Source organism: Gigantopelta aegis, chromosome 3 (assembly GCF_016097555.1).
Source record: "Gigantopelta aegis isolate Gae_Host chromosome 3, Gae_host_genome, whole genome shotgun sequence".
In the NCBI taxonomy this organism is placed as follows: domain Eukaryota; kingdom Metazoa; phylum Mollusca; class Gastropoda; order Neomphalida; family Peltospiridae; genus Gigantopelta; species Gigantopelta aegis.
This window is the reverse complement of record NC_054701.1, coordinates 8,061,099-8,086,059: the sequence shown is the minus strand read 5'-3', so window position 1 is coordinate 8,086,059 and position 24,961 is coordinate 8,061,099. Positions and strand designations below refer to the sequence as shown.

Here is a 24,961-nt window from a genome sequence, read left to right as displayed (position 1 = left end):
GAGAATATATACTACTACATGTATAGTTTAAAAACAACAACAACAAGATATTAGTTTACAGATATATAAGTAATAAGAACAAGTTGTTCTCCAGAAAAAAGAACCGAAAAAGTTAGAACGAGTCCGTGAATCTAAGTTTCGTCCACAGCCATTGTGATAAAATTGCCTCTCAACCATTTTACCGCACCGGGGCCCAATTTGGCTTGCGGTAGTCCTAATTCTCTCTTTAAAACCAGGAATTGTCTTACAACCAAAATACTTTAGTTTTAACAAAACATGTCTGATTAATTAAAAACATATTATTTTTTAATTGTACATAGAACAAAAGGATCGGAAACAAATTTGTTAACTTATACTATAATAGTGTTATAATATAAGAGGCGACAATATTAACATTAACATCATTATAACTTTGTTCGCAATAGCAAAACACTGAAAGAAGCACCAAAAATAAGCACATTATATAGAAAGTAATTTGAGATGCTTTAGAAGCAACCCAAAATAGCATCAATAGCTGTGTCTTTAAACCAATGACTAATATTTCGTATTAATTTTTTTTCACGTATATACATGTGTATTAAGGCGGTGTTAGTAAAAGGAGTCAGATAGAATCACTCTTACGTCATTAAAAAGTCAAACTGTATTTTAAATGGTATTAGATGTTCCAACCCGTGATCCGCTTTGGCTAAAAGCACTTGATTTGCAAGTTTGTGATCAACCAGATAAAACAAAGAAATCTTAAGTCGGTGTCTTCTTTGATAGTGCATGAATCGTGTACGAAGCAAAGATAACAGTTAAACCTAGTCACGACAGAACATTGCAGCGAGACAGACATATAGAGAAACAGAAAGAAAGAAAGAAAGACATACTGATAGAGATGGTTAAATGCGGAGAGAGAGAGAGAGAGAGAGAGAGAGAGAGAGAGAGAGAGAGAGAGAGAGAGAGAGAGAGAGAGCTTTTAGGCCTTTTATTTCTGATGTAATCGTGTTTCATTTGACTACTTAATTCTATATGTATGTTTATAAGTATGTAGCCCATGTTTGAACTACATGTATATATATTCTGTAATGTATTTTACTTTAAGTTATAATATTCAAATCTATATCTTTTAATGTAAGTATGTAGTATGTGTGTAAGTGAAATATAATGATAACGATTGAAACATTTCCAGCACAATTTCGACTTTTAATAATCGGAATAGGGTGAAAATTATATAACATTGTTGTTTATCCTTCGCAAGTCCCTGCATATTATTAATAGTCTTGCTTTTCCTTTTATACAGCCTTTTGTTGTAACTACTGCTATAATAATATTAATTGCCATTTTTTGTTCATCACCTAACGCATCATATCAATGTCCAATTCAAGGTACAACCATACTGCTTAAACCGTTCTGACCTTGGTACGTGCTGCAGACGAATCTGGAACCAAACTCACGAAGGACAATAATTACAGAATCTCGGAAAAGGTCATTAAATCAACGCTTTATCTTGTCAACATTCATAGAATTTAGAAATCACGTCAGAGAGACTGGCCGCCGACACGGCGTAACAGTCTTGTGGTATTGGGTGGATTAGGAGGCGATCTATTTGGACACAATGTAATCGTGTGTGATATTCATTTATACAATTCCTCTGCAAGTAATTACAACATATTGATCCTCGTCTCATATTATAAAATTGCTGTGATTACAAACAGGTCACACTAGCCAATATGTTCTACATCTCGCCACCCATCGATCGATCGATCGATCCGTCCATCCATCCATCCATACATCATCCATCCATCCATCCATCCATCCACTGATCGATCGACCAATCCATGCTTCCATCCCTATCTATATACACCACTGCCTCCCTTCGTCCATTTGTCTGTTTGTCCGTTCGTATGTCTGCCTGTCTGCCTGCCTATTTATTGTTGCTTAGCTATATGCTGATTAAATGATGTAATTTTTGTTAAATTAAAAATTAAATAAATGAAAATTTTTGTATTTGAAAACAAATATAACTTTAAAAACAATAAAAGGTTACTTAAAATTAATTAAAAAGGAAAATAACAACCAAGCAACCAACACACCCACCAAAAAACTTAACCACCAAAAGAAAAACAGAAGGTTAAAATAAAGATCAGAAATGAAAGAAAAACAACAACATAAAAACGCACTAGGGATTACGTCGTTAATAAGACTTCATTCCATGAGTGGGGAGATATCAGTTCTATTAGCGTTTGATCTCCAATAGCGATTTGCCACAGGGAAGAAGTTTGCTTACAGATCTAATGAATAACTGAATACCAACGAGCCACAGGGTCCATCGATTGCTATTCAACAGAAGTGCCATCAACATTTCCTCCAGCTCTTTTGTTCTGCTGCCAATATCGTCAAAAGTGTTACTTTTGCCTAGTGTTAGAAGTGTTACACGTGTAATCCGTTTCTAGTGCCACATACCACCAAAAGAAGAGGCAGAGAAGGCACCAGAAAATCTCATGTTTATATTTTTATTGGACGTATATAACTGTGAATACACCACCTATTCTAGGAAATACTAAGAAGAATTTTTGAGAGGCGTCTTGTTAGCAGGAAATCTGCGATGAATTTAGGTCTGAGTATTCTCCTCGTGGTGGGGTTGTGTAACAGCGATGTGTATGGAGACCTACGTAAGTATACTGCGACTTGAGGATTTGATCTTCTGTTACTGTTGTAGTGTTGCATTTACTGAACCTTTCGAGTTATTGCAAAGATTAGTGTATAAAATACTTTGTAATATGGATGAATATAATATGATACAGATTTAAAAACAAAAAATATTATAAACTGTATGTATGTCATGGTCGTTGCCAACAAAAGCTTATGAAAAAAATGATTGTTGAAACTTAAAAACGTTTTATACAAGAATGCCTAACTGTTGCTTGAAGAAGCCTTGCGTTTTGTAGAAAGCTTGAGGAAATGATTGATTCTTGAGAAACCTTTATACAAGCATACCTAAAACAGTTTGAGAATAAGATGGTCATCAACAGTTATATAATTATAAATAAGCATTTACTTAAAACTTGAGAATAGGATTCGTCAAAATACACAAATATAAAACAATCCCTTCACCAAACCCTGTCGTGAAAGTTTAACTAATTATATGTAAGCATCATTTACCAAAAATTGTGAAGAAAATTAATATTAAATACGAAATGCGTGAATAAAGATCTCTGATCGAAGCTAGACAAAACTATGATCGTTAAAGTGTCATACAAATTTGAATGAAGTTTATCGTATTCAAACGGAGTCATGTGACACGACATGCTTTCATAACTGATTATTTTGAATCACCATACTATTTGTATAAGGTTCTACCGACCTTACCTCTCACAACTATTGATATCGTTCGTGCCTTGCCTTGCCTTAATAATTACTGGACATAATTTCAATGAGACTCAATTCACTAGTATTTAAGTCACAACTTTACGAATCTAAAACTCTCTTTATAAAGCAAAGCCCAACTAAAAAGTATAATTTTGAACGATCCTTCAAATAGTATGAAAATCAAAACGAAAACCGGCATCTATGACGCAATATGACAGGCAAGGATAATCGATACAGAGAAATATTGCGCCTGGCTGGAGAAAAACGTCACCCTAGCTTTAAAAGAACCGATCAGAATTCTATCCGAATGAGTGATTTATTATATATGGGGTCAGTATAAAATTACGTTAAGTACAAGAAAATAAGAGATGAATCGTGTAAGACTATTTGTGATTATATTCGACGACACACCGATAGACATATTTTTCTTTTGTCAGTTCCAGTCAGAAAGGGGAGTGACACAGGACAGGTCATGACTTTTCACAGAAAGCGTATTAGAAAACCCCAAATCACAATTATCACTCATTATCACCAGCAGCTTTAACAAGACTGATTTTGTCTTCTTACAAACATGATACATGTGTATACACATCACGTCTCAGAAAAACAAAAACTGATTCTATTTTCACCAACCTAGGTTTTTTTTCTTTATTTTCAAATTAATATTGTAAATGTGATATTTCATTGAAATACATTTTGAATATAAATATAGTATGACGTATAAATGGTTGTCAACGTAAAGCTCGTAAGTAAACTACAGTAATGTGTCTTACTGACCTACGTGTACATAAACATGCAATCAATGCACATTTTAAATAAAAATATCTTTATTTTGTAGGTCAGTTGTTCAGATAATACTGGTGGTGGTGGTGGTTACGGTAACTATTTCCTTTGATCCCTAATTACCGCAGTGTACATTCAATTATTCTGTTCCTGACTTTCATTTTGCAGTTACTGTTGATATTTCGCACAACTGCCCGGATGTGCTCTACAGGGTGGACACGTTCAGTGAGGTGTGGACGGTCATAGCCAACAGTAAGAAGAAACGCGGAGGCAAGGCGTGGTGGCGCAACTACCAGGGGGCGTGTCGTATGTCATTCATGACTGACGTGGAAGACCACGTGCTCTGCGTGAACGTCTTCAACATTGAGATCATCTCTAAAGACGTCGTGCTCAAGTTCTACACGTCGCCTTACAGACCAGAAAGGGTACTACACTGTACTGGATATTTTGTTTATATAAGTCTTTAGATGGACTCATTGGCGTAGCCATGATTGTATATTGGGGCCAGCTATATTGTTTACAACTCTCATCACATGGCCGTAATCTAGGACAACATGGCAATAGCCTTTAATCACATGACCCTGACCCCTGACCACAATGTCATTATTGTAACCTATGACATAACCTTTAATCACATGACCCTAACCCCTGACCACAATGTCATAATTGTAACCTATGACATGACTGTAACCTTTGATAACATGACCGTAACATATGACCACATGGCTGTAACTCATAAGCGGGAGTGGGTGGAAGCAACTGCCCTCCCCCAAAGCTGGACAAAATCTTCGAAACCGTGCAAAATCAATGAAAACATATTTCCGTAATTCTATTCACAATATTAATTGTAATTCGTGTAAAAATGTGTAGTGATTTATTTGCAACGCTACAACTGTTTAGGTTTAATGCGGGCAAAATAATGTATAAAAATGGGAGCCTGTGCATTAACCTCTGATCAAACGACCTTGTACGTACCTTCGTAGACAGATTTGACTATACCTTGCATACAAATCGACTTGTTCAAATCTGGTCGTCGCTATATTATATGCTGGTGTGAGTAAATCAGTATATATGTCGTTTTAAAAACAGGGCCATACCTTCCTGAAACAAACTGGAATTATAATACAGCGTTACAGGATATTCTTTAGCTAGACAATAAAGTGCAGTTTAAATTGAAAAGAGGAACTTGTTCGTATTTCGGGGAACTGCTACGTAACCTCTTGCCCCATGTCATCCGCTAGATAATTGCTGAAAGAAATATATCTGTAACGGGTTTCTGCTCTGTTGTAGATATACACGAAGAAGCACTACAGACCGGGCAGCTGGTGTACGGACGAGAAGATCCTCACGATGGCCCTCGTCACGGACGGCCTGCCCTCCGACAGAGACCCGGGAATAGATCTCAAGTTTAAAGTGACAAACAAGTCCAGGCATGACATAGAAATGACGTGTTAGTATACACCAATACTGTTTCGAGAGACCTGTGGATAGACCTCAAGTTTAAAGTGACCAACAGGTCCAGGCATGACATAGAGATGACGTGTTAGGATACACTAATATTGTTTTAAGGTACCCGGGGATAGACCTCAAGTTTAAAGTGACCAACAGGTCCAGGCATGACATAGAAATGACGTGTTAGGATACACTAATATTGTTTTAAGGTACCCGGAAAACATTAGCCTATGTATAAATTAAATAAGAAAAGCAAAGCTTAATTTGAAAACAAACAAAGAACCAAACAAACAAACAAACGAATGAACAAAAAGGAAAATAGCCAAGTTCGCCACATATAATTTGAAATATCACTACTCTTTACTTATTCATGAGGTACAACAGAGACGCAATTCTCAAAATAAAGGCCATACATTACATGGTCTGTCTATTCAGTTCTATGTGCAGCCTTTAGGGAAGCACCCCCTCCCTAACCCTCTACCACCTTCGACATTTTTGATAGAATTAAATTCCATAAGAATCAACTTTTCGCATACCCATTTCAAAAGGACATTCCTGAGTTTGCTGCACTTTTTAAGATGTTATCGACTAACAAAGACTTTTTTAACGACTGTAATTACATATCAAACATATTTTTTTGGCAAAAAATATTAGTGGCTGTATATTAAAGGTGTTTCTGATCGTTCTAATATTTGTACTAAGTTAAATTTCATTTTATTTCCATAAATATACTTTTTTCGTACGTACGAAATTATTTAAAGATAAAATCCAGTTTGGGCTTCTTACAAATATTAATACGACCAGAAACACATTGAATATACAGACACTGATATTCTAAACTAGAAAATATATTGAATATGTATGTTTAATCGTAGAAATATTTTATTAGTAGAAAACATCTTACAATGGAGCAAACTCAGGAATGTCTCTTTAATGGATAATTAACTACCGGTATTTTTCTAGAAACTGTTCAATTTTGTTTTACAGATTTCATGGACTCAGCTGAACAATGTGAGATCACGCACACACTACCAAAACAAGGGTCCCTGCAGCTAGAAACTCACCGCTTTCCGGAAGTTGACGCACTTCCGGCGACGTGCGAGGTATCGGTGACGGCGGACAGCGCGGAGGAATACACCCGCGTGTGTGTTACTTTCTTATATTTTAACCTGTCATCAGAGTGCAGTCAAGAGCTAACAATAACACAGGTGGACAAGCAGTACTATAACACAAATTCCACGGTGATTATTATTATTATTATTATTAGTTATTTATTATTATTATTATTGTTGTTATTTATTATTATTATTATTATTATTATTATTAATTATTTGTTATTATTTCATTTTCAGTTCATTTCAACTTATTTTCGTGCTTATATCCAATTAAGGTTCAAGCACGCTGTCCTGGGCACATATCTCAGCTATCTGGGCTGTCTGTCCAGGACAGTGGGTTAGCTGCTAGTTGTCAGTGGTTAGTGAGAGAGAGAGAATAGGGTGTAGTGGTCTTACACCTACACACTGAGTCGTTAAAACTCGCTGTGGGTGGGAGCCGGTACCGGGCTGCGAACCATGTAGGCTACCTACCAGCGTTATGTTCGATGGCTTAACCACGACACCACCGAGGCCGGTTATTATTATTATTTACTTTTAATTGATTTTGTTGTTATTACCAGCGCAGGTTGTCTCCTGAAAATGGACACTGTGTGGTATTTAAAGTCAAGTGTAGACTGCAAGTCTTAAATCTGAATGACAAAACAGTTTTACCTAATTAAAACCATATCTCAGTACAAGAAATCCGAAAAGGATTTTTTTACAAAGTCCACGACTCGCTACCATGTATATATGTATGTATATATGAACGTGTGATGATTTTATAAAATTTAAGTTTAAAAAAAGTTTGATTGGGGATTGGGGAGGGGAGGGTGAAGGGACATGGTCCCCGTGCCCCCTCCCTACGACACTGGTTTCCAGTCTAAAAAACCCCAACACAAAACATTCACAGTTTTAAAATCTCTGCAAAAAGCAGTCTAAAAGTTGTTTTAACAAAGCCATTAATCACTAGCAGTAGGTGCTTCGGCTATATTTTCAGGCAATAAACGTAATTGTGATAATAGTGTATTATTACGAAGAGAAATGTCATTATATCGTGACAATTACAGAGATATGACTGCAACACGGATCCGACAGAACTGACGGAAGTGTGTTCCGAGCATAAAACCTTGACCTTTATCTTAACAAGAACAAGACCAAACGGAGGCTTCTTCGAAATCCAGGTCACCAGCAAATGGACACCATGTAAGTCTGGAATTATTGTACATGCATTTTGATTTAAATTCTTAATAAATTTTTGTGTATAGAAAACTACAATTGAATAAACCGAATTACAGTAGAATACGTTTCAGAACTGTATTTCTTTAGCCAATCGGTATGCGTGCTTGTGTGTGTGTGTGTTTGCGTGTGCGTGAAAAGTATAAAATGTGAGCCTTAAAATGGGGATCCTGGAAATCAGATTAAAAACATGGCATACACTCTGTTACGACGTATATTATTTTAAATAGTTTTAAGTACAGCGACTCTGTGATGTCGCCTGTTATTTCATAATTATTTATAATAATAATAATTTGACAAATTATGAAATATCTGATCAGTAATATAAAGCAATTACTTCATCAATTTTATAAAAACAATAACAAAAGTAGGTTCCGACCATCTACACACAAAATAATGTAAAAAAATCCACAAAAGACTGAGCCTTTAACAAATCCAATATCGGTCAGTAATTCTATATTTAACTCTTGTTTTATGGGTCTTAACATTAAATTTTAGTATGCTTGTATCCGAAAGAGGTTCAAGCACGCCTATTATGAATAAGCATCATCTACCGGGCGTATTAAAATTTGTGAAACAGGACTACATTTCTATGTGATGGGTGAAAGTAATTTGAATAATAAAGTAACGTTGAGACAAAGAAATGAAAAGGAATGTTCGTTTAACTACACCTTAGACCATTTTAAACTGCCACTCTTTGATGTTTACGAGAAACAGAAAAACACCGTTGCCGCCACATAGGCTACTCCTTTCGACAAAGCAGCAAGGGATCGCTTTCTCCCAGACAGAATATACCACACCGAGGCAGTCAAGTATCACATGCGTTATCTCAGAGTAACGTGACTGGCCTAGAGCTGTTAGTAGCAATTACACCCCAGCTCCAGCTCCCACCCAGAGTACATTTTAATGGCTCTTTGAGAAGGTCAGGTCACGTCATAGGGTTTAACGTGCACATTCAGAACAAGCTGCTGTAGCGCACGCCTGCCATTGGCGCAGGCGTCGACCCATGCCGGGTCCTCCGCCAAGGGACAGGATTGAGAAGGTACACCAACTTCTCTCTCGTTAACAATTAACCATTAATCTTTATCCTGAACAGTCTAGATAACTGAAAGGGGGGGGGGGGGGGGAGGGTGCCCCGGACTTTTCCACATCATGTGAATGAATGAATGAATGAATGAATGAATGTATGAATGAATGTTTAACGTCACCCCAGCACGAAAAATACATCGGTTATTGGGTGTCAAACTATGGTAATGCAAACAAATAAAGTGATGATCAACATCAATAGAAAAATTCAAGATCCAAATAAAAACAGTGTAAAGAACTGTGCAGGGCGACCAACCTAATGAAATATTTTCCCAGAATTTTCTGGTATTTTCATTTTTAAGCGCGCGAACGCCCCTTTCAAAGCAATAGTTTAAGCCACGCGAAAACGCCATTTTCAAAAATATAAAAAATAATTTAAACAGCGCCATATTTGACATATTAAAAAAAATATTCAAGTTTAAATCAGTCCATATAAGTGGCAGAATTTTTCTACTTCCTTTTTAAGCATAGCCCTACTTTATGGCTTGTCTAGTAAATATATTCATGAGTGTAAATAAAAGTTACTATACCTAGTACAGCAATTAACAGCATTATCACACGAACGCACGCGCGCGCGCACGCACACACACACACATACACACACACACACACACACACACACACACACAGACCAAACATCACCACAAAAAACCCCCTGAAAGCCCCACTTTATTAGAAAATAGTGTAGTACAATTTCACTCCCACCAACAGATTAGTAATAAAGTAACAAACTTGGGACCAATGTTATTTTTATGTAGGTACATTGCCACATTTGCACTATTTCATCAGTGGGGTCGAACTAAATTGTGGTTAACTGAATCGGGGACGAAACGTCTGGTACCCACATCAAGACTGGCTATCTATCTGCATTAGGCTTACATTACTATTAGCGTAGCACGTTTCGTGGCAAAATCTGACAATGGTTTGACCGGCCTCGGTGTCGTCGTGGTTAGGCCATCGTTCTACAGGCTGGTAGGTACTGGGTTCGGATCCCAGTCGAGGCATGGGATTTTTAATCCAGATATCGACTCCAAACCCTGAGTGAGTACTCCGCAAGGCTCAATGGGTAGGTGTAAACCGTTTGCACCGACCAGTGATCCATAACTGGTTCAACAAAGGCCATGGTTTGTGCTATCCTGCCTTTGGGAAGCGCAAATAAAAGATCCCTTGCTGCTAATCGGAAAGAGTAACCCATATAGTGGCGACAGCGGGTTTCCTCTCTCAATATCCTTAACCATATGACTGACGCCATATAACCGTAAATAAAATGTGTTGAGTGTGTCGTTAAATAAAACATTTCTTTCTTTCTTTCTGACAATGGTTTGTAAAAATTATTTTTTTATAGTTTTACTTACTTGAATAAAACAAGATCGGTAGGTATATTAATTAATTAATATTAATGGCATGAATGTGTTACAGATTACTGGTAGCCAAATGGTATTTAGTGAAATGTTGCACTTGAAAGCATACGAAAAGAATTTAAGAATTTAATTATGGATCCGTTTCTTTTGTTTTCGTATGATCGCAAGTATTCTGTTATATGTTCAGGTTTTTTACATATCGTGGCGAAGTTGCATGCATCGCAACCGATGTCTGTCCCGTAGTAATTACTGTATGATATTTGAAATATCTTTAAAATGAATACATAAACTACATAGCAAGTAAGAAAAATTTCATACATGGCTTCAGTTTACTCGATTGTCAAAAACATTTTCATTGGTCGGCTGTTGACAAATACAGCCAGTAGACAAACGTCTTAGTAATAGCACAAAACAGTCGATAATACCAAGTTCAGGTTGCAATGGAGAATGCAAAATGATAAACTCTTGTTTAATAAACTTGGGATTTAAAAATATAGAAAATTTAAAATCTATTCAGTATGGTTGCTTCCCCCAAAAATAATGATAGCGACTTTGGAAAAAATTCCGGATATTTGGCATTAATTCCGGAATTCCGGATATGGGTTAAAAATTCCAAATTTTTCGGAAAATTCCGGAAAGTTGGTCGCCCTGACTGTGCAAACATACAAATATCACAGATAGATACTGACTTTTACTCAAAATTTCAATTTGTGCTGTATTGGCCATTCTCAAAGAGAATGTTACACCCCTGCACCACGGTGAGGTTACAGCACGCGCAAGGGCCACATCATGTGATCAATGAAAGTAATTTAAAACCAACTGTGTCTTTCAGTCTGGGAATCCATCGAGAGCACGAAGAGCGAACTCCGGGGCCTGGCCGCTGCCAAGGGCTTCACCGTCTTCATCGCCACGATCGACGCGCTGATCGCCCTGGGAGTCGCCTTCATCAGCATGTCCACGCGCTTCCCCATCGGGCCGCTGCACTGGGTGGCCGAGGCGTTCGCGCGACCCCCGGACACAGAATACGGACAGGGTGAGTGTATGCCACATTCCTGTCCCGACGTTACCACTTTAAGGATTCAGAATATCTTTTCACGAACTACGATGTAAGTTGAGCTCACAGTTTGCTAGACATTTCATATGAATACACTTTTTAATATGTTCCAGAACAGTACAGTGAAACGTGTGTTAAACAGCCACCCTAAGGCAGTACATTGGTGGATGCGGCTATTGGGGATGAGGTGTTGGTGGGAGGATTGGGGCTAGGCTGGGGAAAAGACAATCTGATTGAAATTAGCTCTACTGGTCTACCAGTTATGCAAAAGGCGAACTTGTTGGTCTATTTCAACATTAAAAAACAGTGGGAAAGTGCAGTAATAAACTATGGATTGTATACTATTATCCTGTTCAATTACTTAGACCCAAAGTTTTTTGCAAATGTTACCTTTATTTCCTATTCGATATTTGTTTTCTTTGCATTTACATGAAAACAAACCCAAACCCCGACAGGTTTTATATACAAATCATCATATAAAATGCACGAAGTTGACTTAATTCCACTTTTTAAAAATCTCTGTGTCGTTTGAATGCACGTTATTTCGCCTATAAATAACTACGGTCATTTGCATATCAAAACATTGGGATCTGAGGCTACGTGAAGGCCATTATAGCTTGTTTCACTAAATCAAGGTTATTATTGTTTTGCAGTGTGTAACAGCATTGTCTAATCTTTCCGTTAAACATAGATGTAAACAAACAGAACATGTAACCCTTTCTTGTAGGTGCATAATATTTAATACATTTAGATAATGTATTATGTATTTTTATTTTATTATATCAATTATATATTAGCATACCATACCTAACCTAACACAACTGAGGTGTAGCACAGTAATAAACACAAATCACCTCACACACCGCAGAATGTGCTTTCCAAATTTATAATGCAGGGCCGGACCCAGAAGACCGGGGGGGGGGGGGGATAAAATGTCAAAGGCCACCAACATCAAATAATAATAAAAATGTTATTTAATTTGCCTCTAAATTGGGAACTCATACGTATATATATATATATATATATATATATATATATATATATATATATATATATATATAGTATTTAGGGTGGTGCTAGGGGCTGGGTGGGGTGTTACATTTGTAATGCGAAAAACCAAAGGGCTATTGTTCGGACTCGTATGGGTTCAACCACTTTTTCATCCCGCAGACACAGCCCTGAATATTCAAAATACGATAGCATTGCTTGGTCAATAACATCATTATTTCGATCTATGACTGCACGTGCTATTGTAGCAATGTGTAAACCACGTAAAATACAAATTAGGTAGGGTATATAAATTCATTGAAAATGTATTAGTCGACATTCTTGTTATTGTTATTTGAGGAAAAATATGGGTAAATCGAAAAACACTTCAGTTGATGTAAAATCGTGTATTAAGAACGTTTTCGATTATTTTGAAGATGAATATCAGCGCGGTAGACCTAGGTATGCTTCTTATCGAATTGTCCATCGAGTTTCCGCTGCACTTAAAGTTTCGGTTTCAACAGTAAAAAGAACTGTGAAAAATCTAAGCTCTACGAATCCAAGCACAGAAATCACTGTTAAAAAACGCGACCGAAAACTCATCGATTTATTTGATAAAGATGTTATTAGACGACGAGTATACAGATTTTATAGAGAGAGCGAATTACCTACATTACATAAGATTAACGTGGCTTTAAGGGAGGAATGTGGAATCAACATATCCATATCAACTTTACGAAGAACACTCCATGACCTCGATTTTAAATACCAACATATGTCTACAACCGGAAAAGTGATTTTTGATGACGCCAATATATCAGATAGGAGACTGTCCTATCTCCATGAAATATCCAGTTTACGAGAACAGGGGTATTTATAGTGTATCAAGATGAGACCTGGGTGAATGTCAACCACACAGCATCCCACCACTGGACAGATATCCACCCGGGCACAAGTACCGCCAATCACCTGCCGAAATCAGACGCTGCTGATCGAGTTCCTAAACTCTGTTCGGTGACTGGGAAGGGAAAAAGACTTATTATTTGTCATGCTGGCTGTGATAAATATGGATTGATAGATGGCTGTGAATTGATCTTTGAGGCTAAAAAAACAGACGGAGACTATCATGGTGAGATGAATCATGGCAATTTCATCAAATGGTTTGAAGAACAACTTATGCCTTCTCTACCAGAACCTTCTGTTATCGTCATGGATAACGCAAGCTACCACAACAAATTAACTGAGATTACACGATGTCCTGCACTAAACGCTAAAAAGGAAGAAATTCAGTCGTGGCTACGAAACAAAAATATACCTTTTGAGAGTAATATGACAAAGCCAGTTCTTTATGAACTTGTGAAAAGTAACAAATGTGCAAAGCAATTTGTTACTGATGACATTGCTGAACGCCATGGGCACTTGTGTCTAAGACTGCCGCCAAGACATTCTGAACTCAATCCGATAGAAATGATCTGGAGTCAAGTCAAAGGGCACATAGCTCGTCATAATGATGGTAAAATGACCACGGTGCGGAGAGAACTTGCACATGCATTGAACTCTGTCACACCTACACACTTCTCTGACGCAGTTAAACATGTAATAAAGATCGAAGAAGATTTTAGAAAACAAAATAATTTTATAAGAAATAAAATACCCCCTGTGATAGTCCCCCTTAACGAAGATAGTGATGAAGAAATGAGTTTGTCGACTGATTAAGTTATTTCTCCATACCCATCAGGAGTATTACTTTAATGTATGCATGAACTCTTTAACACCAAAAACAATTTATTTCCATATCATTCACTATCAAACAACCTAACAACCTATAAACTAATCGACTAGAAATGCATATAGACTACACATACATACGAGAGAAATGTTTATTTAACGACACACTCAACGCATTTGATATACGTTTATGTGGCGTCAGACAAAACGGTTAAGGAGCATTATGACAATGAGAAAGAAACTCGCTTTCGCCACATGGGCCACTGATTCCGATAAGCAATTTTGATAAGCAATAAGGGACGTTTTATATGCACCATCCCATAGACAGGATAGCACATACCACAGCCTTTATACATCAGTTGTGGTGCACAGGCTGGAACTAGACACAACCTAATGGGTCCACCATGTGGGATCGATCAGTCGACCTACCATGAGCGAACGCTTTACCTCTGAGCTACGTCCCGCTCCATATACAAAAGAAGCCTTAAGTGGGGTTGGGGTTGTGCAGAGGGTCACACCTCCACCAATCGCATGCATACCATATTCTTCTCTCTCTCTCCCTATAACCATATAACCATAGATTAAAATATGTTGAGTGCGTCGTTACATAAATGACGTCTCTCTCTCTCTCTCTCTCTCTCTCTCTCTCTCTCTCTCTCTCTCTCTCTCTCTCTCTCTCTCTCTCTCTCTCTCTCTCTCTCTCTCTCTCTCTGTGTCTGTCTGTCTCTCCCTTCAGCGCGCGCGCTTGTGTATTCCACAATATAATTATAATATTTGATACATATTTTTTTTTCAAACTGAGGTTCTGTTACTTGAACTCCCCACCTGAATCCGCGACTGCTTCATGTTTACAGATATTTTCTTAAATATAGGTCATACTACGATTTGTGCCGATAGGACGATAGAACCGAACATTAGTTTGAAACGCACTATAGAATGATGCTTTTGATATGCAAATGACCTTAGTTATTTATAGGCGAAATAACGTGCATTCAAACGACACAGAGATTTTTAAAAAGTGGAATTAAGTCAACTTCGTGCATTTTATATGATGATTTGTATATAAAACCTGTCAGGGTTTGGGTTTGTTTTCATGTAAATGCAAAGAAAACAAATATCGAATAGGAAATAAACGTAACATTTGCAAAAAACTTTGGGTCTAAATAATTGAACAGGATAATAGTGTAAACAGATTTTATGGCTATACCATTACGGTTTTTTTTCGTCTTGAAACGAATTTTATATAAAATTTTATATTGAAATTAGTTTTCTGCATACTTCGTAATTCACCCGAATCATTTCGTATACCCTCGGCATAATCCCGAATGTTTTCAAATTCTTTTTAAATCACTAGCATGATTTTGCAAGTTAGGTTTTGATTGGTCGAATGAAAGGTCAACTGGACATGAGCTCCAACGGGGTGCTGTTAGATCAACAGGGAATAGTAATTAACCAGTGGAGCTAATTTTAATTAGATTGGGGAAAAGATTAAAACGTTTATTAAAGTGCATTTGCTAGTTTAAAGACCCTCTTTTAGCTAGATCAGTTCTCATCTTGTCTTAGCTGTGTCTTGATTATTAAGACCCTGTATGTCACAAGGGCGATATTTAGCTCAGTCAGTAGAAAGCATTCACGCGAGGTGCTGCTCGGGTTTTTTCATCCCAGCTAATACCCCACGACTGGTTGATCAAAGGCTGTGGTATATGCTGTCCTGTAAACGAGATCTTGCTAATGGAGAAATATGACAGCTTTTCTCTTTTCTTTTTTTTTATCCAAAGTTAAATCTGTTAAAGATGCAGACTTTTTCAAGCGAGGTGGTGCAAAGTTTGAACATGGCATCTCCAGTGTTTAAGGAGGGGATGCAACGTTTAAGAAGGGGACCTACAGCATATACATTACACTAAAGTCTACTAGACCCTCTCTATATAATAATCTTCCAAAGACACATCAAACTCACCAATTAGATGTTCCACAATAAAATCCAAGAAGTGCATTATATTATTATATTCATGGGTTTTTTCGTGGCACTTCATATTTCGGAGGTGGGGGGTGGGGGTTTATGTGTCACCCCAACACACTTCCCGTGGGTCAGCATCTGGCATGTGTGGTCTAATATGAAGTATAAATCTCATCAATAATAAGTAGGCCTTTATTGTTGTAAATGCATTATCATATATGTAATATATTTGAATTCACAGTCTTTATGTCTTTCTTTTTTCTTTCTTTTTCTCTCCAATTTTTGTTTCCACAGGCTGCCTTGAGCCACCCACTGTGGTAGGTGTCAAACCGGAACCGCCGCACTTTGACCTTCCCGCGGTACTGGCACGCGACGACCCGCTGTGACGGAACATCCGGTTCCGTTTATTTGGTAGTGAGAAACGGAGTGGAGGTAGCTCAGCTGTGTGTCTTGGATAAAATATTAGGTTTTCCAACTACCCAATGATGACGTCAGAATATTTGGATGTCTGATACATGTTGGATATGCCAGTAAGTGTGTAAAAAGCTAGTGGTAGAGGAAAATGAGAAACCATAGACAGCTGTCGAGTGGTACTGAAATTACAGACATCGTAACATTAGGTAACAGTATAGAAACAACATAACTATTACAGCAGTATGAATGTTTTAGAATTTCTGATTTAGATGAGCCAGTTTGTGTGAAATAAAAATGAAACATAATGCATATTAATATTAATTCAAAGACATAGCCTTTATAGGCGTCGGAAGATGCCAGCACTTGGGAAGAGGTGGTGGGGGGAGGGATGTTATAATATTAATTTCCTTTTCAACTTGGGGAATATGTAATCTTCAGCATTGGGGGTGGTCGTGGGTGTGTGTTGGGGAGGTGGCGACAGTGCACCCTACCACCCCACCTCCTTCTTCCGAGGCCCATGGAAGGTAACCATTTTTATACTTTTGTAAATAGAATGTGTATGTATAACATATATATTTAGTTAATTTATTTAACTTAAGTATGCCTATTGTGAATATCCTACGTTTAAAAATACATATATGTGTAAGAAGTATAGCAAATGTGTAGATTAATGTTTTGATATTAAATGTCTCAGAAAATATGATATTGCTTTTTTGTTGTTAGTACAATGTTCTGCTGTTTGTATCCTGACAGAAACTGTCCCGAGTTTGCTGTCATGTTAATATTCCCGACTAATAAAGTCTTGTAACGAAATATCAGATGCATTTTCTTGTTTCGAACATCAGTGTCTGGATGCATCAAATGTGTTTCTGATCCTTGTTATATTACGTGATTACGAAAACAAGGAAATAATAAGAAATTAAATCAAATATAAGTATAAAGAAAGAAAGAAAGACATGTTTTATTTAACGACGCACTCAACACATTTTTATTTACGGTTATATAGCGTCAGACATATGGTTAAGGACCACACAGATTTTGAGAGGAAACCCGCTGTCGCCACTACATGGGCTACTCTTTCCGATTAACAGCAAGGGATCTTTTATTTGCGCTTCCCACAGGTAGGATAGCACAAACCATGGCCTTTGTTGAACCAGTTATGGATCACTGGTCGGTGCAAGTGGTTTAAACCTACCCATTGAGTCTTGCGGAGCACTCACTCAGGGTTTGGTGTCGGTATCTGGATTAAAAATCCCATGCCTCGACTGGGATCCGAACCCAGTACGTACCAGCCTGTAGACCGATGGCCTAACCACGACGCCACCGAGGCCGGTTATAAGTATAAAGATGACCAGAAACACATTGAATATCCAGACATGGATATCCCAAACAAGAAAATATATTCAATACGTAAACTATAATCGTATAAAAGGTTCTAACAGTTAAAAACATCTAAACAGTTGCAGCAAATTGGGACAGTATCTTTAATAGAACAAGAGCCAGGGGTGATTTATCTGCATGAAATGATCACGTGTTTGATTGGTATTTTTGGATAGATCATACTAAGACGCATTCAGAAACGTGAGTCTTGCGTTGCACAGCTGCTGGATAAGGTCGGAGGTCAAGGTCAAAGGTCAAATAAGTGCAAATTTATGAATTTTACTTAAATGTTTTATTTCTTCTATAGTTGTCAGTAAAAATTATTATTGGTATTTATTTTCATCCTGTAATGAAAATTTATTCATTGGAAATTCAAAATAACTGGGAAATGTGAAGAAAACTTTGAAGAAAACTGCTTATATCTCCTTAACGGTTGGACTCTAGAAATTTGTACACATTTTGGCACTTTTCACTTGTGCCCATGTATTTATTTAATAAAGAGTTCTGGTTAGATTTTCTCATATCAGACTATGTATTATTGTTCACTGAAGGTTTTTAAATCTCTGACATTGGTTATAGACCAAAGGTTAAGGTCAGGTCAAAAGTCAAAAGAAGGACATTAATTTGGGAAAATCACGTTTTTAACGATTTCGCTTGACCATACATCAAACTTGACGTATTGATCTTAACCACCTTTAGCTGTGATATAACCACCATATTTCTGTTGTAAATGATATTTTGTTGGACATACTTATACTGTTCCTTCAAAACGTAATTGTCAAATGTAATTTCTCACACGAAATGCATATGTCTTCATTGATCATCACAGCTCATCCTCCTCATCGATATCTGCCTGATTGGCATCAACCAACGGTCCGATCTCAATGTTGTTTGGGCGTTAGGGGCCTTCAAATCACACAAATGTGAGACAGTGTTTACCCTCGTCGATGTCCCATCCATACCCTTTGGGTGGACGCGGGTAAGGTTCGGCAAGGTTTGCATTTCGCCAGATGTTTGCAATATAGTTCGTACGCTTCAGTTTTTGCACTAGTACCGGTTTACAAGGTGGCAGACTGCAAGGGTCAGCTGACTTTATTTTATCCATTGGATGTTCTGGTCTTTTTGGTGTATACAATGTCTTGAAGAGAAGAAGGCGGGCTTCATTTACTTCTGCAAAAAAAATTTGAGTCCATACATGCAACAAACATATTCTTCAATGGTAGCAGCCACCTTAGAATCTATCTTGTCTGAAGTCCCAAGCAGTGCAAATGCAGATAGAAATTATTCATTTTCAACCATGCCTTCATATGGTCTACCCTTGCGCATGACTGACGCAGTATAATCACACCCAGTGAACGCATGAAATGCTGACAGAGCACGGCAGACAAGTGGTGTAAGTGTTGTAGCCAGTTGGGAAATGTTGATTAGATGTCTTGTATTCTTTGAACTGACTCCTGTGTCCATCCAAAGGGTTGCACCTATGGTGTCAGCATGATGTAGAAGAAGAATAAATATATCTGTATCGCAGGAATGGACGACCACAACTGGGCAATGAGGTGACTTTTTTGCGATGACATCAACATGATAGACAACACGAGTGTCTGCGTCCTCATGCCTACTGTAAAGTTTGTCCTCTTCTCTCTGCTGAATCAATCCATTTTCTGTGGTGTAAACGTAGCAACTCTGTTCAAGCCCAAAGTAGACTTCATGACCTTCCATCACAGGTACATATGTGACTGATCTCCATTCATCTTTGAGGAATCTCAGCAGGGCAGTTTTGAATGGTGCCGATTGTAGAGCTCTATGAAAATCAGCGGGTCGGTGCTGGCTTGGTATGCTGCCTGACAGTTTCCACGTTCCTCACGCTCATAACTTTTGATTGGCGGACCTTCTTGATATGTATCACACACAATGTGCACCTCCTCACCTCATTTTTGCAATACCACCAAATGTTGATGGTAGCTCTGGCAGAATGCGCAAGAAGAACATCGCATCAATGACATACACATCCACAAGATTGGGTTCTTTGTTTGAATCCCCCTTTCCTTCCAGTTTGACCATTAAGGCTGATTTGTTTGTTTTGTTCATTGCACCTGTTATGTGACAAAGTGCGAATGGTACAGGGGTGAGAGGGTATGACAGGACAGTTGCCATGTCCAGATTCTGCGTTACAGCAAGGAACAACAATCGGCCAAATATATCCCTCGTGCAACGGACTTCCAAAATTGTTTGATCCTTCGATTTAACTTTGGTTTTGTCAGTATCACTTGCAAAGTTCTTAATCTTACGACGTTTGATTGGCCTTTCAAATCGACTGGGGACATCCTTGCATTCATCTTGAAATTGATCACACCAGGCAGTGCCCAAGTCCACTATACCTGTGAGGTCATTTTGCACATCAGATGAGGCAGCACAATCAGTTGTGAGGCAAAATAATTTGTCTGACAAATTGTCCTGAAATGGGTTAAGTGTGTCCTCCAGGGCCTTCATGATCTTTTGCAGGTCTGAGTTGTCCCTAACGATTCTATATGGTTTCAATTCCTGTGAAATCTCTTCTCCAAAAGTCAAACCAGCCATCTCGAGTAAGCATCCAACAACAGCTCCTCTCACTGTTCTAGTTATTGTCCATCGCTTCCTAGCCTTCACACATCGTGTGAAGGCAGCTATACCAGTTTGTCTAGAAGCTGCGTCCCTGTTGACAGTTTGTTCTAGCGTTGAATCCACAGCACTGCGAGAAAAGGATTTTGAAGTACGTCAGATAGAAAGGGCTCCTCCTTCAAATATTGAACGTATTCCTGGATGGCTATGCTCCATGTGCATAGGTATCGTGTCATCCATCTGGCATAGTTGGGGCGATGTGTTGCAAAGAACACAGAGAGCATCTGTCCAGGAGCATATATATATATACAAGTCGACATCATTTGTCCTACAATCCCTATCCAACAAGAAGTAATGTTTGACAAGGTCAATGTATGTCATCCAAAACATCGCAGTTTTGCCATGTTCACCCTGCCTAGACAATATGCGTCATATCTTTCTAATAAGCCTGTGCAAGCATCAGATTGTAGGATAGCCGACAATGACTCTGGGTTGACATTTGCTCCAAGCCCATGTAACACCACCAGTATCTCATCTGACATCCCTCCATGTTTTTCGATAAAACCACGGAAATGTAGAATCTCTAAAGCAGTTGCAAGGAGGGGATGGAGGCGTTTACAGCGATTGAAATGCTTTCCCGCCAAGAAGCCACGCATTGAACCAGAGGCTAGGACATCCGAGTTACAGAGCATTTCAGGGCCGCCGGATGACTCCACAATGTATCCCAAAGAAGCAAAATACGTCATCATGATGTGTAATGTGCCAAAGCAACGAACACATTGTCGAATTTTGGCGTCTCTTGAGCTTGAATCTGTAGTCTGGCTTGGCAATAGCCAGGTCATAATGGGCGATCGCATATCGTTCACCACACTCACTGGCTAATTTCTGTGATCTACGGAGAGTTTCTTGAACAACATCCAGTCGGGTCGGGGGTAGTTCTATATTCTCCATATATCCAATAACCTGCTGTGGTAGTTTATCTGTATGCACAAGGGAATTCCAGCCTCGCCACATTGGTGTGTCCTTGCGTAGGAAGCACAATAGCATCCAAATTTGATTCAATCTCTCAATTGCTTTGATGTTAACTGGGGGATCTAACATATACTGCTGATAGTTGAAAGTTGATATTGAAGATTTCCTTCTGTGATGATCAATGCAGACATATGCATTTTCGTGTGAGAAATTACATTTGACAATTACATTTTGAAGGAACATACTGTCCAACAAAATATCATTTACCAACAGAAATATGGTGTTTAAGACCAATACATCAAGTTTTATGTATGGTCAAAAGAAATCTTTAAAAAAGTGATTTTCCCAAATTAATGCCCTTCTTTTGACCTTTGACCTGACCTTAATCTTTGGTCTTAGACTCTATAACCAAGGTCAGAGATTAAAAAAAAAATCAATGGACAATAATACATATTCTGATATGAGAAAATCTAACCAGAACCCTTTATTTAAATAAATACATGGGCACAAATGAAAAGTGCCAAAATGTGTACAACCGTTAAGGAGATATAAGCAGTTTTCTTCACATTTTCCAGTTATTTTGAATTTCCAATGAATAAATTTTCATTACAGGATGAAAATAAATACCAATAATAATGTTTGTGACGGTACATGCTCTTAATTTCTTTTCGCCTGTGGCGATATTAATTGTTTTAGAGGGCCGTGTGCAGTTCCAAATGCACTTAGCCCAGATGGGCACCTTGTTACGTAATACCTTCGCGCGACCGTGCATCCCAATATGTGTGTGCGGTTTTTACAACCGTGAATGAGCGACTAGGCGTCATTAAGTCTGACGATCAGAGAAAGATATGCCGTCTTGGTCGCTGTGGAAATTCACTTGATACGTGAGGTACCGCCTTGTACCCCCAGGCGATATTCGGTTTTTTAATAAATAGCTAGGGTTTTAGAGATATCGGGGAGAAACATAGGAAGGCTCCAGGGGATCGCTGTCCGTCCGGACTGGTAAATAATTTTATTTCTGCTCTGTGTATAACCTTGATGTGATTGATGTGACTTTAAATATTTTAATACTGTATTATACCAATATTATTTAGACGGTGCTGCCGGTCATCTGACGCAGTAAACTGTAGGCTCGCTGTCTAAATAAATATATAAAGCTTAGCCAGTCATCCTAGAGGACCTAGGTAAACTGTAGGTTATTGTCTTTATTGTGATAGGTACCAGTATTAAGTCTGTATTACAAGGTTATTGAATGAGTAGTTAGGGATAATTAAAAATTAACCAGTTAGGAATAGAGTTGTAATTCCTTTATTAATTAAGTTCCCCTGGCAGCGTTTCTCAATTATCACACGTTACTGAATGAGTAGTAAGGGTTAATTAAAAATTAACCAGTTAGGAATAGAGTTGTAATTCCTTTATTAATTAAGTTCCCCTGGCAGCGTTTCTCAATTATCACACGTTACTGAATGAGTAGTAAGGGTTAATTAAAAATTAACCAGTTAGGAATAGAGTTGTAATTTCTTTATTAATTAAGTTCTCTTGGCAGCGTTTCTCAGTTATCACACGTGTGGGTGTTGTGTCACGGTGAAGTGATTAGCATATTGTGTAAACTAGACACCTAGAGATTAACTAATTAAGTGATCAGTTCTGGGTTGTTATTATTTGTTGTTGTTAATTAACTACTGCGGCAGTACATTTGTCAGCGTAGGTTAATACAGATTCCAAAGTGTATTGTGTTTTTGTTGTGTTTTCTAGTGAACTAAACGTGCTATAATAATATATACCTGTTGCAGAGAGATCTAATAGATATACAGTTAGGAGAGATATTTGGGACAATCGTGTTTCATTCAGTTACGGGTATTATAGGATCCCCGTGACAACGTTTACTGACAACTATAGAAGAAATAAAACATTTAAGTAAAATTCATACATTTGCGCTTATTTGACCTTTGACCTAAACCTCCGACCTTATCCAGCAGCTGTGCAACGCAAGACTCACTTTTCTGAATGCGTCTTAGTATGATCTATCCAAAAATACCAATCAAACACGTGGTCATTTCGTGCAGATAAATCACCCCGGCTCTTGGACTATAAGGTTTAACTTCAGCGACAGTTCGGCAGGGTCCCAATATGAACATTAAGTTTTACACGAAGCGTCGACAACAATGTCATGACGAAAGCATTTTGTTTGTTTTGTCTGCCTGAACTCCACCCTGCTACAACTAAACATTTTCAATATATTTAGAGAAAATACGGCAAAGACATGAAAAAAATACCAAGTCCACGATGACAGGGCCCTTTTCGGGTTGAAATATGGTGCCAGCTACATGTGCAACCCCGTCGGAGACAGTTGTGTAGTGGTAGTCACTGGTGGAGGTGGAATGTATATAAATAACGACTGGTTTGTATAACAGAACATCTCAAGCTACAGGACGGGATCGGACTGCACATTTAGGGTCAGTTTCCTTGTACGCAGTTTAGTTCTATCTTAAAGTTACATCCTCAAGCTGTACCCTAACTAGGGGTGACTATTGCGGTCAGTTTTACTATTGCAATAGTATTGTAATACTTAAAATACAATTGTGATAGTATTGCAATAGTGATAGTACTATTGTGAATACTTAAAACGCGTGATAACAGTAATATGAATAGATATTTCACAAAACTATTTACCTCAGTCTTCCAATATGTATGTATGTATGTATGTATGTATGTATATGTATGTATGTATGTATGACATTATATGTACATATATGTATGTATGTATGTATGTATGTATGTATGTATGTATGTCATTATATGTACGTGTGTGTGTTTATCTGTGTGAGTGTACGTGCGTATGTACGTATGTTTGTGTTAGTATGTATGTCTGTGTTTGTACCTAGTTATCTGTAATAAAGGCACTAGCTAGTGAAATCATGCGTTGGTCGTAGACCATATTTTACTATGCATACTATCGAAACTATCGATAGTTGAACAAACAATTGCGTAGTTATCGTTGTTGAATTAACTATCGATGCATTGCTATCGAGGCACTGACTATCGCAACATATCGATAGTTCGATGTATTGTTATACCACTAACCTTAACCGGACGCGGGCGCCGCAAACGACACGAGCGATAATTTTACAAACCAATGATTTCAACAGCTTTAGTCGAGCGAGCAATACAATATCGATGGAAATTGTTTCTATTTTTTCTCGCGCGACAAAAATATATTAACCAATCAGATAAGTTTTACTTGGCGGCTTCAACGGTCGATAACAATTTTAAAATGGAGACTGTCGTTATGGTTGCCTCCGGTTAGGATACAGCCTTTGTGAAGTCAAAAACTCAGTTCTGTAGTTATCGACAGCAGTGTTTCCATGTGAGCCGCGGTAGCTGCACCACGCCACGCCACGCCACGCCACGCCACGCCACGCCACGCCACGCCAAAAGCTGCGCATAAGGAAAACCAGCCTTACTATGTATTTTATATAACTCAATCTTCCTTGTTTGATGTTTCGTG

The 24,961-nt window shown here is 38.0% G+C and overlaps 1 protein-coding gene and 1 long non-coding RNA gene across 2 annotated transcripts; both read left to right on the top strand.

The window, feature by feature from the left end:
- Positions 1-2,587: 2,587 nt before the first annotated feature.
- On the top strand, positions 2,588-7,915 carry LOC121367298. Its single transcript, XM_041491410.1, has 5 exons — positions 2,588-2,654; positions 4,303-4,559; positions 5,425-5,584; positions 6,574-6,827; positions 7,748-7,915. The coding sequence occupies exons 1-5, from the start codon at positions 2,588-2,590 to the stop codon at positions 7,913-7,915; spliced, it is 906 nt and encodes a 301-aa protein (XP_041347344.1).
- Positions 7,916-11,234: 3,319 nt separating this feature from the next.
- Positions 11,235-17,206, top strand: LOC121390052. The gene is made up of 2 exons (XR_005960150.1): positions 11,235-11,396; positions 16,384-17,206. It is a non-coding gene; the product is annotated as an uncharacterized LOC121390052 (long non-coding RNA).
- Positions 17,207-24,961: the final 7,755 nt, after the last annotated feature.